Consider the following 17,447-nt stretch of genomic DNA (forward strand, 5'->3'; position numbering starts at 1 on the left):
TTGACGTAGGATTAAAACTGAAGAATAAAAATATGGTGATGCTTTTGCCATGGAGTTTAGATGATTTGAATAATTTAAATTTAAAATTATATAATGTATTAATATTTTCATCTTTAGTTTGTACTTTGGAGTAATCCCAAATATTTTTATTTATTTATGTTTTTTCTAGAATTAGTAAAATATAATAAATAAATAATGCATTGATACATAAATCTCAAAATTGATCTAAGTGGATAGTTTGTTACAAAATTAGTTTAATAATATTTTATTTTCTTTATAAAACTCAAAGAAAAAAAAAATAATGATGTCGCAGCCTCTTAATATTGCTCTTCATTGAGTTTGAGTTCTTAATCAAAACATCCAATTTCATTGTATTACCATTTTTTTTTTTTGAAGTATGAGTTTGAGTTCCTATTCAAAAACATCCCATTTCAAAAAGTTTAACACTAAATTGAAAACATACTCATTTTCGAGTATTGAGTTTCTAGTTTCAGTACGTTTTATTGTTGGGTTAAATTGGTTAAATGTATCTGCGGGCTTTTATGTTTAATTCTAGAGATAATATTCTTAATATTTGTTATAGAAAGACTCAAAACCTAATAATAATTCATTAACTTTCAACTTGAATTCTCACATATTCGAGATTAATTCTATAAAAGAATGTATTTTTTTTGAATAGTGTATGCATTAAGAATTTGAAAATTACACACGGTTTTAGTCAAACAATTTTGACACACGGTTTCGATCTATAAAGAAACCGTTGATGAGAAGAAAAGAATCCCAAACCCATTTCCTCTCTCTCTCTATATATCAAGATGATATATGTATGTAATCAAACTATCGTCTTTATGTAATATACATTATATATATATATATATATATATATACACAGTAATTTCTATAAGAAAGAGATATATAGAGAGATAGCATTGGTGATATCTTCAATCGATTGCTTCATTGTCTGCTGATCTGTCCCTCCCAATTTCAACCGTACGAGCCCTAAAGAGAGAGGGATAAAAGCAGGTAATCCTTGAATTCCGGCCGCTAATCTATTCTCATCCCTTTTGTTCGCTCTATTCCGATTTAGATATCTAGGGCTTTGGGTATTTTTTGTTTCTCAAATTTCTTTTCACATCCATTGGATCTTTTCGTTTTCAACACACCCAAGATTCTCTCTTTGATTTCCTTCCTTACTCTTCTGTTTGACATCTGGAGAGTGTCCAAATTGTGTATTCATTCTCTATCTTAAGATGGATGATATTCGAATACGTCAAGGTTTGGTGGTGAGAGTCAATTGGTTTCCTTTAAAAAAAAATATCATATGGGTTAGCTTGATATTTATCAAAACATGATATTTATCAAAACATGATATTTATGTGATCAAATATGTGTTTGTTTACATTGGGAAAAAATGACTTGCTTTTTGAAGACTGTATCATGTTGTAGACTTGTTCTTGAGTATTTTACATTAGTTTGCTGTTTGATGATTACTAGGTGTTGTCTCAGTCTTGAAACTAAAAAGACCTTTATATAGGTTGCTTACTTGTTTCCAGCATAATATATTGTATGCATAGAGGATTGTTGTCAAATTATCACATTTCTCTTTCTCTATTGCTCTTGATCTCTGGTTTTGTTGTTTTCCCTATAAACCTAATATTAAGTGTAGAACATTTGACTAATGGTGTAGGGTCATCTGCCTCCTCCTGGTTATCTTGTTCGTTTGCAGAGCAGAGGTTCAGCAGACGATCTTTATTTGAGAAAGAGAGAAAGGATGCGGAAGTGGTTGTGCTGTACTTGTCAGGTAGATGAATCCTACCCAAAAAGTGACATTGAGCCTTTCAAAAGCCCGAAGAATCATGGAGAAGGTATGCTGACTTGATTGCCTCTCATATTCCCTGTTGCCCGTCTATACTATTAATCTTGTAATTATGCAATCTATGTGTTTGACATATTTGGGATATTGTCTGTCTATGTTTTTGTGGCATGTTGATTTATAGGTTCAGTTGACGAGTAGTTGCAGAAGTAAATTAGAATTTGGTATTTGTTGGTAAATTAACATAGTAGTTCCACCTTTTCCATCTCATATTGACACTAGTGTTGTCTGAAGAAAACATATTGCGAATGTAATTGTCATTCTTGTGCTTAGACAAAAAAAAAAATTTAGCATCTGATGCTTGAGTTAGTCATTTGTGTGTTCTTATTTCATTTTTGTAGCACATTTGATGCATCTTGGTTGTCACTTTTGGCATGAGTGTTTTCCTTGTATGCATGATAATTATTATCACATCCTGAGCTTCATATTGATCATCTAATTAGCATTTTTGGAAACCTTTAAGAATTATGCTTGCTGTAGTACTGCAAAACTAGATAGGGATTGTCTATCATGTAATGTCTTATTTTCCCCTACTTGGATGGGATATTGATCTCCTTTTGATAAATGTTCATGTAGGACTATGGTTGATTCCCCTTTGTGCATTACTGTTCATATTGTACCGGAATTGAATGAACTTGTAAAACATCGAACCTATTTGGAAAGTAATATTTTGTCTAACAATTTGTGTCACAATCATGATCTCATTGAAAATCACCAAAAGTTAAAATTGATTTTTTTTTTTCTTGGTATAATTTTTATTTATGGTGATCCAGATTATAGTTTGATTTTTGTTGCTTCATTTGGTATAAATTATTTTCTAGATCATGATCCAGATTTTAGTAATTATTTTGTTTCATTTGGTATAGAGATTTTTTATTTTCTAGATGATAATCAAATTACTTTTAGATTATTGCAAATTTTGGCAAACATTACAAATTTCGATCTTTCCGAAAAAAAAAGGGTGACAAAACACACCAATGGCTCCCTGAACCCTTTTCACTTCATCTTTGATCTAAGTAGTAGAAATTATTGCATTTGCAGTAAAATGCATCCTAGTTGTCCCACCTATAGTTATTTAATCCTTTGTGTCAGACCTATGCTGCTTGGTGCTTTTGCTGAAACTATTTCATTCATCCTAATGTTTCCTAGGAAACCATAGAGGATCAAAGACACAAGTTCCTGTCAAACCAGAACTTCAGAAGGCAGTTCTACCCATTGAAGTGCCAACGTTGTCCTTGGAAGACATAAAAGAGAAAACTGAAAATTTTGGATCAAAGGCATTGATTGGTGAAGGGTCTTATGGAAGAGTCTACTACGCAAGCTTGGATGAAAAAGCGGTTGCTGTAAAAAAGCTTGACGTGTCTTCTGAAACCGAGTCAAATAATGATTTCTTGTCACAAGTTTGTTTTCCTTTTCTACAAGACATATTGATCTAATATCTTCCTTGTTTTATCTTCTTACAGTGGTTTCGTCTATATTGTTTTCCACTCCATAAAAAATAGGTATCCATGGTGTCAAGACTGAAGCATGAAAACTTTGTAGAGCTTCTTGGATACTGTGTAGAAGGAAATACTCGTGTGCTAGCATATGAATTTGCTACCATGGGATCTCTGCATGATATTCTGCATGGTACGTTTCAATTTTCTTTATTATTAAAGTTAGATTTCGTTCATATCTCTCAGTATATTCTTTACATTATTATTTTTATTTTGAGCTTATTTGGAAACAAACTAGTAATTTGACGTAAGTCACAATCTTCTCATTGGAAAAATCGCCAAAGTTAAATTTGTAAGTGAATTGTTTTCCGTATCATGATCAAATTATGAAACAACTAGAAAGGGACTGGATAACAGATGCAATAAGAGATAGTAAAGGAATGACCTGAGCGTTTAGACGAGAAGCTTGGAGACAACCCTCCATAGCCGATATGAAATGGATAGGAATACGAATTCAACATGATTTAACCTAACCTAATCTTACCCCTTATATACTCTCTACTTAGTGGGCTTTATATAGAATCTAGCCATTAAATGGCCGGCCCATTGCCCTTGTAGAGAATATAATTAACACATGGTAAATTAATTTTTGTATCATGATCCAGATTATGGTGTGATTTTCGTTGTTTCATTTGGTATACAAATTATTACTTTAGATAATGATACAAATTATAGTATATCTGTTACATCATCGAGATTTTTTTCACCATCATGATCAACATGAAAAAAGGTTGATAACAAAATGGCCCATTATCTCATATGACAGGTAGAAAGGGAGTACAAGGGGCTCAGCCAGGTCCTGTGCTTGACTGGATGCAACGGGTAAGGATTGCAGTTGATGCTGCGAGGGGTCTAGAGTACTTGCATGAGAAGGTTCAGTCATCCATAATTCATAGAGATGTCCGGTCAAGCAATGTGCTTCTCTTTGAGGACTTCAAAGCTAAAATTGCAGACTTCAACCTTTCAAACCAGGCTCCTGATATGGCTGCTCGTCTTCATTCTACTCGGGTTCTAGGGACTTTCGGTTACCATGCACCAGAGTAATACTTCTACTCCCTTATGCTAAACCGTATTTAGCTCATTTAGAAACTAGTATTTGTCAAAATTCACAATCTAATCAGAAATCATCAAAATTAAAATTGGAAGTGGTTTATTCTTTCGTTTGGTATCAGATCTTTTCTCAATCATGATCAGGTTATTATTTGGACCTACAAATTATATTTAGATCATGATCCAAATTATAATGTATATTATTTTTGTTTCACTTGGTATAGAGCTTTTATTTTCTGGATGATAACGAGATTTTTATTTTATCATTGTGATTTTTGGCAAACACAACTACTAACTTCTCTTTAGTGTGATGACGCAAATAAGATTTTTTTACCTCTTTACCAACTTCCATATGAGAATTAGACGCTCTGGCTTTCAATGATTGTCAAATTATGCAGCAGTTAGACTCACTTCTTTGTGCTGAGAATAATATAAAAACAAACAAAATGTGCAGGTATGCAATGACAGGGCAACTAACACAAAAGAGTGATGTCTATAGTTTTGGTGTTGTTCTACTTGAACTTCTGACTGGACGAAAGCCTGTTGATCATACAATGCCTCGCGGTCAGCAAAGTCTTGTTACTTGGGTCAGTTCTCCGCCTCCTTTGCTCTTATCCATTTCCGGTTCTTATAAGTTCATATGTAAAATCTCAAATGGCACTATCATTTTCCATATTCCAGGCAACTCCACGGCTGAGTGAAGATAAAGTCAAACAATGTGTGGATCCAAAACTTAAGGGAGAATATCCTCCTAAAGGAGTTGCCAAGGTCTCTTCTTCCTCTCTTATATGCATCTCCTCCATTTGGAAACATTCTTTCTATTTATATTTTACTTAAACAACACTAAATTTAGTCAGAGGAAACAGATATGCAGATAAGACATTTGGAAACATTTTCTGGATTGGATCAGGATGAGAAACCATTTATGGGTGTGGATCCAAATAAGATCACATTTGGAAACAGAACTTAGTTAGCACATTAAAAGATTTATTGACGGTTTCTCAACTAGATTTGGATCCAGATGTAAAAAGTGTTTCCAAATGGGAACCCGACTATTGAAAAACCCATGGTCCGGTTGCAAAATGTTAGAAACTGATGAATCTTTTTTTTTCAACAGTTGGCAGCTGTGGCTGCATTGTGTGTGCAATATGAATCAGAGTTTCGTCCTAATATGAGCATAGTTGTAAAGGCTCTCCAACCACTGCTGAAGGCTCCAGCCCCAATTCCATCTCCATCTCCCGAGGTATAGAGGGCACATGAAATCGGAAGACCTTGATTCATATATTGGCATTCTCTGGTGCTTGGTCTGATTTTTATTTTTCATGGGAACTTTGTGGGTTGGTTGGACCCGAAATGATTGAGTGTATATGCTTACTTTTCTTTGGCTTGAGAATTGTGGGACTTTGTGTAGCTGTTGCTTATAATATACTGCTGTTTCCTGTTGAGTCATCTTTCTCACAAAGTGTAACGCTAGGTCTTGTTTGGCCACCGATATCTTTTTGACTAGTGTGGTTGAGCTTGTTGCGACTTTCTTTGGGTCTTGAATGAATTACAACTTATAAGATATTGGTTTCAAACTTTTCATTTTGTTTGTGGAGGTCAACTGTATTGTTCTTTTGTGAAATAAATAGTATTTTGCAAGAATATTTGCTTGTAGGCTTCATCTTTGGAATAAATATAGTTAGGTCACATTTAATATTTAGGGTTCTCATGGTTTTGGTGGAGAATTTTTTGATAAAAAGTTTAAAGGATATTGGTATATAAATAAAATAAAATAAATAATTTATAATAAAAAATATTATTTTAGTATATATTAATAAAGAGCTCATTAATAAATTAAGTTTGATAAATGATGAAATAATATTTAATTATTTAAATAATTTTATTTTTTTCTCAACTGTTTTCAGCCAATTTAATTGCACTATATTAATTTCTTTTACCAATCATCTCTCTTATATATTTTAAAATAATAAAAACACTTTAGTTTCACAGAGAAAAAACATGTCAATCTAATTTTATTTGATTTTGTCCCTTTCATTTTCAGTTGTTTTTTCATGCATTTACAACAATTTTCTTGCCTACTATTGAGTTTCAATCCTTTTTTTTTTTCAAAATTAAAATGTTTCAAGTTTGTTCGAAAGAAGCAACAGCCAAATACAACCAAACACGTCCCAAAAGAAACGTGAAAAAAAATAGGATAGAAATGACTATAAGAAACTGATGAAAATTTTTAAATCTCACCAAGATGTAAGGAGCTTGATAAGAAAAAATGGAATGATAAAAACTCTACATATATGTTTTTTTCAAGTTTAACAAGATTTTCTTTACATAAATTAAAATAAAAATCCATGCATAACTGCATTAAGATAAAATATATATTTGTAATGTTTTAACACAAAGTAATAAAAAGTGAGACCCATAAACAAACCTACTTAACATATGTAGGTGGTTCTTCTTGTAATAATTCTTCTTAGTATCGACACATTGGAAATGAGCAAAGATAAGAAACCGACCAATTCAAAGGTTAAAAACATTGATTGATCCATGCAACGAGAGAGCGAGAATTTAGAGATCACCTGAAATAAATTCTACTTGGGATTGTCATCGCCGCCACCACCACCATACTGTGTAGAATTCCCATTCCAGAAAGTGTTTTTATTATTGAAGTTAGTATCATCATCTTCATCATGTCTAAGAGTGTGAATATTCCCTCCAAAACGAGATGGTGTTCTTCCATTCTGTGTGTTATTAGTAGTAGTAGCTCTACCAGTTGCTGTTGGTGTGGTCGTCTGCCTAGATTCATGTAATAATGAAGGATTTGGACCTGAAAATAAGGGGAGAGGCTGCTTGTTACAACCATCTTTAAATTTCAATTTTTCTAGAATTTAAATTATTAGATACAATGAAATAAGCATAATATTATGAACATGCATAGCACTTTCCTTGAGGCTTTTATATTAGATAATTTTATGGCCAAATTTGATTCGCTTAAACGCCGTGACTGCAAATAAGCAGCCAGCCAACCGTAGACGGGTCTAATTAGCCATTGCGAATAAGCCAAATCAAACAGACCTGCAAAATGTTTATCCCGTGGTGGTGGGGCTAACAGGTGATAGCGATTAAGTATATCAAACACAATTGTCTATGACAATACGAATAAGCTCTACTGTTACCAAATACACCATAGCGATTCGAGAATAAGCTGAATCAAACCAACCCTACGTGTCATCAAAATGATGTCTCTATCAGTGTAAGTCTAAATAAACTAACATGTTGTAACAAGAGTAAGATGAAAAGATAGATAGAGTGAATGAGTATTCATCGCTCTGATTCCAATGTAACAATGTAAGAAGAAGATGAGAAGCCATATATTAAGAGGTGAGACGTAGACGAAAGGGCGTGGGGAAACAAACATTTTCTTCATAAATCATATTATAACATATCCATATTCTCCAATTTGGAAACACTTTTAAGAATGGGATATGAGGTCTCAGTTTACATAAGAAAACGTTAACAAATTTATGAATATATGTCTAATTAAGTTATGTTTGATAATATTATCCCATCTAGATCAACATTCATCTGCGATAATTGACAAAAAGAAAAGTGTTTCTAAGGAAATTTATTGAAGTTTTCTCATCCAAACTCAGACCAAGATTCAGCTCCAAAAGTGTTTCCAAATAGCCAAACCGAAAATAACATAAAATAAATTACATTAAAATGATCATTGGCCCTTGTGGAATAAAATAACATAATGTGCAACATTTCAACATCAATCACTTCTTTCATCGCCTTTACTTTATTCTTTAAAACATTTTAAGACATTAAATACTAAGGATATTTGGGTCATTTGATCTAAATAATCCATTTTTCACCTAACAATACCCTAAAAGACCAGTTTATTTCAAAATAAGCCCTAAACATGTTGCTCATAAAAGAAGAATAAAAGAGAGTAGAGAAGCTCACTATATTGCCACATACTGCTGCTTTGAGATTCCTGACCAGAAGTGGAGGAGCTACTGGCACCACCACCACCAATATAGGAGAGAGGATTGATGTAAGAAAACATATTTTTCACAACCGCCCAAGATCCTCCACTTGTTTCATTCGAAGAATCGAGAATAGAAGTGGTTTCCCTATTATACTTTTCAGATGAGGAACCTCCTTTATGATCATCAGTAGATCGAATATGTGGAACCATTACCAATGCTTGCCTACCAAAGAGTCCTAGTTCAGAAAGCGTTCTGCTTAAATCTGCACATATATAGTATAAGATTAAAAATTTGAAGGTTTATTTGCATTACATATGAGTCTAATGCTTTTAAGGGAAGGAACATAACATGTTAATTGATACTAAGCGATTAGCACATCAAACTATAAATGGGAACATTCAAGGTGACAAAGTTGCCAACCATCTCATGGTGATGGGTTGTAGTTGGTTGTTTACGTTTTTATTTAAGAGACCAAAAGGTCACGGGTTCGATTCTATCTGGAAGCGCTTTGAGTTGAAGTGGGGTCATGACTGTGGGGTGTCATGCTAGTTTTCCTTCATTCAAAAAATAATAATAATAATAATTTATCTATTTGGAAACTAAGATTTAAACCTAATTTTTTAATTGTATCTCATCAAATTTAGATTTCTCCAATTTATTTAACAAGCAAATTATTTTTCAATTGACAAATGAACTTGTGGGATTTGATCCACAAAAAATTTCAAATTTGTACTAGTTTGGTATAACATTGTAGGCCCTAGCTTCATAATAACTTTGTAAAGTTTCTGCATAATTTACTTCAGATTGAGCTAACATCCGTTATCGGTATTACTTCCTGCTTGTACCAATTACCAGAAAAGGGAAGGGCTATTGCTCAACCAGGAAACAAATATGAAACTAATCAGTCAGACATCTAGAGATCAAGAGTATCAGATGTTTTAATTCGGGTTCCTGGGAAAATTATGTGGATATCCCTCTCCTCATTGCAATAGATATCAATGGTCTTTTACAAGATAAGTTTTTCAGTCAGAAGTAAGATATCTGTACTAGTAGATCTTAAACAAGAATTGCAGTATATGAACACAAACAAAAAAAATCACAAGAAAAGATAAATACAATGTTTTTCGTTTGAATACTCTGCTGGAGTCTCCAGCAGATTATATCAAATGGACCCATTAGGAACTTCTTATTTCGGATTATGTATATGAATCGGGATCCATAAACAAAATGAGGTCACATAACTGAAAACAAAAGTCCAGTTTAAATATTTTTAACTGAACCATAATAGAAGACGTCTTCTCATGTTCAGGATTCCAAGTTAAATAGAGATGGATAAAATTTTAGGAGTTATATAACCATACCGTGACTACTGAAGACTCTGCGAGGATATGGGATGGCTAGATCATAGGAGCTGATTGCACTTGTCTGATTTTCATCTACATAGTCTTTTACCATTCTCAATGTGTCTTCCACTAGAAACTTCTCTCGTATATTACTCCCATTAGGCAACCGAATATTGAAATGCACATCTGTTGACTTAACCTCCAAGGTATCTTCCAGTGTTTCATTCTTAACTTCTACTTCTCTAGCAGCTGATTGCTGGTCAGCCACCTCTGTATTTTCTCTTGAGGTTTGACATTCAGCTCGAGCATTTCCAACACTACAACCAGCTTGATCCTTGTTCTGATTTTCCTTCTGAAGTTTTTGTTGATCTTTCTCTTTTTCATTTGAAGCATTTGATTTGTTAAGAAAAGTTGGTGCAGAAGATGCTTCACTCTGATTCTCCTTCAAAGGTTTTTGGTTTTGTTCTTCTTTGACTTTGTCATTTGAAGCACTTGATCCTTTAAGAACAGTTGGTTCAGGAGATGCATCATCAACTGCGTGGTCAGAGGAACTAATGACTCCATTATCTGAAGAGAGGGCAAGATTAGTGTCTGTAGATGAAGTACTGATGGTGGAAGAACTTCCTTGCTCGATGGGTAAGCTATTGGAGTACAGAGTATCATGTGGTTCAGATTTATTTGAAGCAAGTGCCACAGTCAAGAATGTCTCCTGGAAAAGGTTACATAAGAAAAATTCCTGATTGCATCAGCTTTTTTCAGATATATTCTAAATAATTTTCCAGTGATAAACAATTGTAGCATGAAAAAGTTCATTTCTGACTCCATGTGGAACATTTTGACTGAGAATGTTCAAACAAATGCTTTATGTAGCTTAGAGAGTCATGAATGTGAGCAGATGAAGGCTTATACAAATAAATTCCAAGATATAAGAGGTCACCAGCGTGATCTACCTGGATATGAAGACTCAACCACGCCTTCTCAAGACTTGATGCAAGAACATCAGCAATCAGAAATCCCTCTGTGATTCATTCAAATTAAATATGTTTACAGGAGACTAATGGATGACAGTTAAAGACTAAGAAAGTATCTCAAGTATGAATGGAGGAAAATAGTCTATTTGTTAATGTCATACCATTTTGCCACAGTTGTATACCATTATATCCAATGGCTGTGATACAAGGAGCAGGTCGCTGTGGATCTGCAAGTTGATGAGAATGTAAAGACTGCATGTTAGAAGCTTGCTAAGCAACTGATGGCAAAACCAACAGAGTATCAAATATGAATATGTCAAAGTGATCATCTATTCATGGGCAACCAAACAATTTTAGAAAGGTACATCCGAAGGTATCATGAATTGATAGGTCTCAACCATTCAATATATTTATCATTCACCCTATATGCATGATAACTTTTATAAAAGAAGTTCCAGATACATGTTTCTCATATCAAAGATTCATGAATGAAGAGAAAATAAATATAGATAAGCAGTTCCTACAACTAAAACCCTTTGGATGTTCCATTAGCCAAGGAGGTGACTACAACTATGGAAAAACTCAGATAAAAGCTATCCCAATTCTGAACATCATGCATCCCAGCAGGCCATCTTTCTTATTTCCCTAAAAGAGTAAAAGGAGCACAAAGATATCTTGCAATAAATAAATTGGTAATTACAAAATCTGTTAGGTTCGTGAATCAGGGTTAGATTTCTCACGCGCCAGAAGTGTTGATGAGCTTTTATTGGAATTCAATGACTAAAGATATTGGACCTAGGAGATGAAAAATGAGAATATTACCAAACTAAGAATCTATTACCAAGATATTGTTCCAAAACATTATTCATGCATGTTAACCATCCTATTCCATGACAAAAACATATGAACGACAAACTAGTAAGGTAGCTAGTACCTTATGCAGTAGAAATAATTTTCCAGAAAAAAATGATGATTAAGATCAATGTATCCCAAATAAGTTTTAATTTGAATGAGAGAGAATAAACAAACTGCCTGTCACGCAGCAACAATAGACTCCAATAGAGCAAGAGTGTAACATAGTATTTCAGATTCTCAAGAAACTGATGAAGTCTATAAGCAATACATAAAATGCAACAGAGAGATGTAGTCAAGGAAAGAATAAGAGAGGGTTATCTAGGTGAACAGGGCACAGAGGATAAAAAACTAAGAATATATTTATCAAGTTTTAAATAGTCAACTTTATGCCTAGAAAAGAAAGTCAATAAAAGGAGAAAAGTTATAGCATGTTTGGAAGTATACATGCTTCTTCTACTCAGATTTTACTCGCACGTATATGAGATCATTACAGTAAAGTTATTCTCAATAAAATCAGCTAGCCTTGTGAGTTTTTAGAGAGAGAGAATCGGTGAGGGATTAAAGACCTCTATTTTTCCTTCTGTATTGATAATGAAAATATACTACTATATTTATAAATTAATGCTAATAGGTAGTTACCACTACTAGCTAGGAAGTTACCACTATTCTACCACTATCACACTAACTAGTTTGACAATTCCACACTTATAAAGCATCCACATACATCACCATCTATAATGAGTATCTCATTTGTAAGATATGAAAAAAGAGAAAAGCCAAGTTACTATTGTTTTTTGGGAAAATTTTGATTATAAAGTCGTATAAATTTGTACATGTCAGATCAACGATCAGACATATAACGCAATAACACAAATTCATAGTAGTGCAATCCAGTACTAGACCGTACATATGGCAGAAAACTGGGTAGCATCTGTGCTCCCATCACGGATATGCAGTAAAATACAGTACTTCAGTATTACGTCCTCCACCTGAAAAAGGCAATGGAGCTAAAAAGTTCACAAAACCATGACCAAAGTTTCAGCCAAATATAGATTAAAAATATCTTAGAGAAATGGGTCGTTATTTTCAAACAAACTACAATTTAGATTATTTTGCAACGACATCATACACCAAGAGACAGACATTTATTTCCAGTGAGTTAGATTTTCTGCCTAAACCAAAAAGACCAGGATTTGTCATAATGTCACATAGGGGTCTTCAATTTACAGATATACAAGAATTATATTCATCCCATTTTATATGATACCACTAGAAAAATGTCAAGAGAAGTTACGAATGAAATTTAGAGATCAAAGACATCATTACTTAGTGATTTTACAAGTGGGAAAGTTATTATGGTAAATGTACATAAAAAGACTGTTGATTTGATTTTTAGAAGTGATAAGAATGGTGATTATGTTACAGGATGGAAAGAGTATATTCATTTTCTTTCAATAAAGAGAGGTACCATATTACTCTAAGCACTAACCAAGATTAACTAAAAAGGTAGGAATGAATATGTAAATCCAAAAATTGAGTTCCCCAAAAAAATTCAAATTTTGAGAGGTGGCATATGATGCTCAATACAAAATAAATACTGATACAATACAATATTACAAGCTTTACTTTTCACACATTAGTTTAATATTATTTGGAACATGTAATATTATCATAAAAATTGGTTTACCTTCAGTTTGAGAAGATATTTATCAGAATAGTAGGATTAGATTTAGTTGGTAGTATGTTTTATGTTATATTATCTTATGACTTTATCTTAACTAGTAGATAAGCTTAAATCTCTATGCTATAAAAAAAAACTCTATCCTAACTAATAGATAAGCTTAAATCTCTATCTCTACATAGTCATGTAATATAATTTTCAAATTTTTTTAGAAGAACTATTAATTGAGTGCTCGAAATGTTCTATTTTAGCATTGAGTTCATCCTTTTTCTACTATCACCAATATATACCTGCACATCAAATATAGAAGAAAATTATGAGGGTGGAAGAAGAATTACCTTTGAGTCCAACCATGTAGATTCTTCCAAGGAAATTGACTCTGAATTATCACCTAGAAAAAAATTCCCAAAAGAGAAGTAAAATGAAAAGGAGACATGAGATATTCACTCAGTTATCTGTTGTAGAAGTGAATGTTAAGAAATGAATAGTGAACTTGAAATCTTAACATTCATAAATGACTATGACTAAGTAAAGCAATTCACACACTAAACCTTGAGCAATTCTACCCCGGTCACCATTTTAGGCATACCTCATTTTCTCATCCAGATCCAAGCCAAATACGGATAAGAAACACTTGACTACCAAACATTGTCTAAGTTAAATCAATGATCAGGGTGAGATACCACATACCAAACCATTTTAAAAACCAACCAATATTCCCCCCACATCATTTCCATTCTAAAGTAACATGGGACTTGAAGATCATGCTTAGTGTAATGATCAAAAGTTCACCACACTGATCAGTTTTTTATTAATTGTAAATCCGCAAGAAAGAATGAAAACTTTAAGCTCCTTCCTTGGATGGGCTAGTAGGATATTCGAAGACTAACTTATGTGGAAAGGTGTTACCTGAGATGTAAACTACAAATAGTTTCTTCTGTCTTTTTGACTCGGTAATTGCTTCAATAATAGAACCTTTATATGCGAGTAAATTGACTGATCTTTCCATCTGTTAGAAATAGACAAAAGTAGATAATCGTTAAACCAATAACAAAATAAATTGTGTAAAGATGCAATTCTGGCTAACGAGAAAAAGTAAAAAAGCTATATATGAAAATGTTGGTTGGCCACAAACTAGCACCTATAGGCTATATTAATGTGGGGACAGAAAAAGATAAATCCATAAGCCAAAATTGTGAATAACAAATGAAGAACACGTATTAGTTTTTATTACCTAAAATTTTATAATTATCTGAATTTTATGTCTACCCAAAATCGAAGTGTAACCAACCTCTTGCTCTACCAAAACAAATGGAAATAGGAAATTTGTCAACTATGTTGTAACCTAACAAGAAAATCTAGTAACATAAGTAGTAGCAAAATTGATACCAATCCTTACATGGAATGATAGAATCTAGATTTACCATGAAACAAATATTAAGTTTGCTTATGAATAGCATATAAAAAAAGTGGATACACCCAAAATTATTTTCCTTCTATCATCAAAAGGAACTATAACCAACACACTTGAGCACATAGATGCAGCTAAGAAAGCAGATTCCCATGTTACCATTCGTTCTGAAATCAAGCTTTGTAGTCTAAAAGGATTAAAATAGAGGCCAGCAAACAAATGAAAACATTTGACTAACCATAGAAGAATATTAGCTTACACAACAAGAAAAATATATGCTGGTTCTTGTAAAAAAATCAAAGAGAACCTGTTTTTTATATAAATATGTTACTTAATAAAAAGAGATTATCTATTATATGATGGATCAAGGTAATAGTATCCAAATCAGAATCAATCAAATTTGTATATTATAAGGTATTGTTTTATCTTAAAAAAATTGATCTTCCAACATTTCTATAATTCCACTGCAATGATCTGATTCTTCTCATCCCACCATCAATGAAGCAGATAGAGTTCCTAAACTCATACAAAACTTCTTTAAACCTAGAAGCATAAGAAATACAAATCGAAATAATCACCAAGCTAAGATAAACATGCAATTTGACACAGTGTAGGCAATTTCAACGTATTCATAAAGGAACAGTGCTAATTGACCGTAGATTACTTGTATTTAAGAAATGAATGTTTTCCTTATCAATCCAGGATCCTCAATTTTTCGCGCAAACGGAGAGAGATCAATTAGGTCCAAAGTTAACCATGCGAAAAGCCATACCTAGAGAAAGGATTAAGCTTGTACCGTTAAGAAGACGATGACGAACAAATCTCTGGTCAATTGATCTTTAGCTGCTTTGAGTATATGATGAACAGAAGAAAGATCGAGAAGATCAGTAGAACACCAAATTTACGGTCTGATTATCAATTTTATTGTTACATGTTCTTTTGTCAAATGTATAAATAGGCACTTGAACTTTGATGGCTGGAGGATTTCGGTTCATAATTCCAAATTGGGTTGATGCTAGGATAAATCTAAGTCGAGTTCGAACCGACTCGTTTCGTTTAATATTCGAGTCGAGATCGAGTTCATATAATATTTGCGGGATGGTTTGTCGAGTTTTTTCGAGTCTGGTAATAAATAATATTTTTTTTATTTTAATATTAAAATTTAAAATTTTAAAATATATTTTTTCTTCACAAATATTTGAAAAATTAATTTTAGTTTAAGTTTATCGAATCGAGTCGAGTCAAGTTTGTAGATAAATAGTCGAGTCGAGCTCTAATTTATAAACTCGTCTGAAATCGAGTTTGAATCGAACTAAAAAAATATTTAATTGAGCTCGACTCGAGATCAAACTACTTTAAGTTCGGCTTGACTCATTTACCATTTACCGTGTGAATGTAAGTAAAAATGTGTCATTTTTACAGGACTCTATTATTAATTCAGCCCTTAGGAATGTTATTATGTACAAATTACTTCCAAATTCGAGAATATAACAAAATTATGCATAATAAAGAAAATATAATGGCCCATTTGAACACAATTTTTACTGATATACTTGGAAGAGAACATAAATAATCTTTCAAAAAAGAAAAACTTTTTCTTTTCATATATATGATATTGTTGATTTGTGCCTGTTCGGGTTAATGTTATATAATTAACCTAGATTGTTGTGTATTTTATTTTATTATTATTAATATTATTATTATTTTTTATTTATAAAAAGACTTAAAAAAATATTAATAATAAAAATTAATAATTTAAAATAAAAAATATTTTAATATTTTAATTAATAAATTAAATAATATAATATAAGAGAGAGTAATTTGATATATTTTAATTATGGTTATTCCATAAATAAATAGAGAATGTTTTGAATCATAATTTAATTAGATGTGTTAAGTTTTCTCTTTTTTGTAACTTTTTTTTCTTTTTAACGGGCTCAATGACATTTTCATTCTTAAAAAACTATTTGTTTGCAACCAAAAATAAATAAATAAAATTGTTATAATTTTAGAAAAATTATGATAAATTATAAATAATGCATTCCCACATATGTTTTTAATTTTTATTTTGAATAGAACCTTCACAATTGTACCTCTTAATGTAGAGATATACCCCCTACTACTAATTCTGGAACATAAATATTTATATATACTCCAAACAATCTACATCATCACTAGAAATTTTGATGTGTTGGTAACTTAATAATTGGAATTGTGGTTGTAATTTTAATTTTGATATTAGACCATTTAAAATTTAAAATTGAAATTTTTGTTATAATAAAATTCAAACAAATTGTAATTTTGTAATTTTCAATTCTATTTTTTTTATCTCGAAATTGTAATTCTGAAATCTATTTTTTTCAAACAATTTATTTTATTTTATTTTATAATTTATCACACGATTAAAGTGTGGAACAATAATTTTTATTTTTATTTTGAATTTAGTAAGTTAAAACGATTTTTTTTAAATTTAGAAAGTTAATATATTGAACCAATATCTAATAATCAATCGTGAATGAAAAATTATGACAAAAATTATAAAAAAAAAAAAAAAAGATAGATATTGCTTTTTGAAAAACTTATTTCCGTCTTTTAAGCTATCGGATTAAGCCCAAAATTTGGGATACAGGATTTGTTTTTAATTTTTAATGAGAATAGAACTCTAAAAGAAACTTGATACTTGAGTTACTTAAGGTTGTATCAAATTAATATTTTAATAATATAATAATATATATTTAAATTATTTTTACTATATTTTTTTAAATATAATAATTA

General features: G+C 31.8%; 2 protein-coding genes across 4 annotated transcripts; one reads left to right on the forward strand and one right to left on the reverse strand.

Annotated features, from left to right (window-relative positions):
• Nucleotides 1-847: 847 nt before the first annotated feature.
• LOC124938388 (PTI1-like tyrosine-protein kinase 1) lies at nucleotides 848-5,983 on the forward strand. Of its 2 annotated transcripts, none has more exons than XM_047478816.1 (8): nucleotides 848-1,023; nucleotides 1,688-1,865; nucleotides 3,023-3,273; nucleotides 3,376-3,502; nucleotides 4,136-4,409; nucleotides 4,874-5,006; nucleotides 5,101-5,187; nucleotides 5,537-5,983. In XM_047478816.1, exons 2-8 carry the CDS (start codon nucleotides 1,772-1,774, stop codon nucleotides 5,666-5,668), a joined length of 1,098 nt encoding a protein of 365 aa, XP_047334772.1. In that variant the 5' UTR covers nucleotides 848-1,023; nucleotides 1,688-1,771; the 3' UTR covers nucleotides 5,669-5,983. The 2 variants fall into 2 exon arrangements, with proteins under 2 accessions (XP_047334772.1, XP_047334770.1); XM_047478814.1 differs by lacking the exon at nucleotides 848-1,023 and adding an exon at nucleotides 1,150-1,283.
• A 708-nt stretch (nucleotides 5,984-6,691) lies between these two features.
• Nucleotides 6,692-15,595, reverse strand: LOC124938042 (plant UBX domain-containing protein 11). 2 transcript variants are annotated; one of them, XM_047478409.1, is made up of 9 exons: nucleotides 15,469-15,595; nucleotides 14,171-14,270; nucleotides 13,600-13,652; nucleotides 12,488-12,569; nucleotides 10,887-10,952; nucleotides 10,705-10,772; nucleotides 9,773-10,463; nucleotides 8,386-8,673; nucleotides 6,692-7,243 (listed from the first exon to the last, which is right to left on the reverse strand). In XM_047478409.1, exons 2-9 carry the CDS (start codon nucleotides 14,268-14,270, stop codon nucleotides 7,008-7,010), a joined length of 1,584 nt encoding a protein of 527 aa, XP_047334365.1. In that variant the 5' UTR covers nucleotides 15,469-15,595; the 3' UTR covers nucleotides 6,692-7,007. The 2 variants fall into 2 exon arrangements, with proteins under 2 accessions (XP_047334365.1, XP_047334364.1); XM_047478408.1 differs by having other exon boundaries at nucleotides 15,445-15,582.
• Between the last annotated feature and the right edge of the window lie 1,852 nt (nucleotides 15,596-17,447).

This window comes from Impatiens glandulifera, chromosome 5, assembly GCF_907164915.1.
Source record: "Impatiens glandulifera chromosome 5, dImpGla2.1, whole genome shotgun sequence".
NCBI classification, from domain to species: domain Eukaryota; kingdom Viridiplantae; phylum Streptophyta; class Magnoliopsida; order Ericales; family Balsaminaceae; genus Impatiens; species Impatiens glandulifera.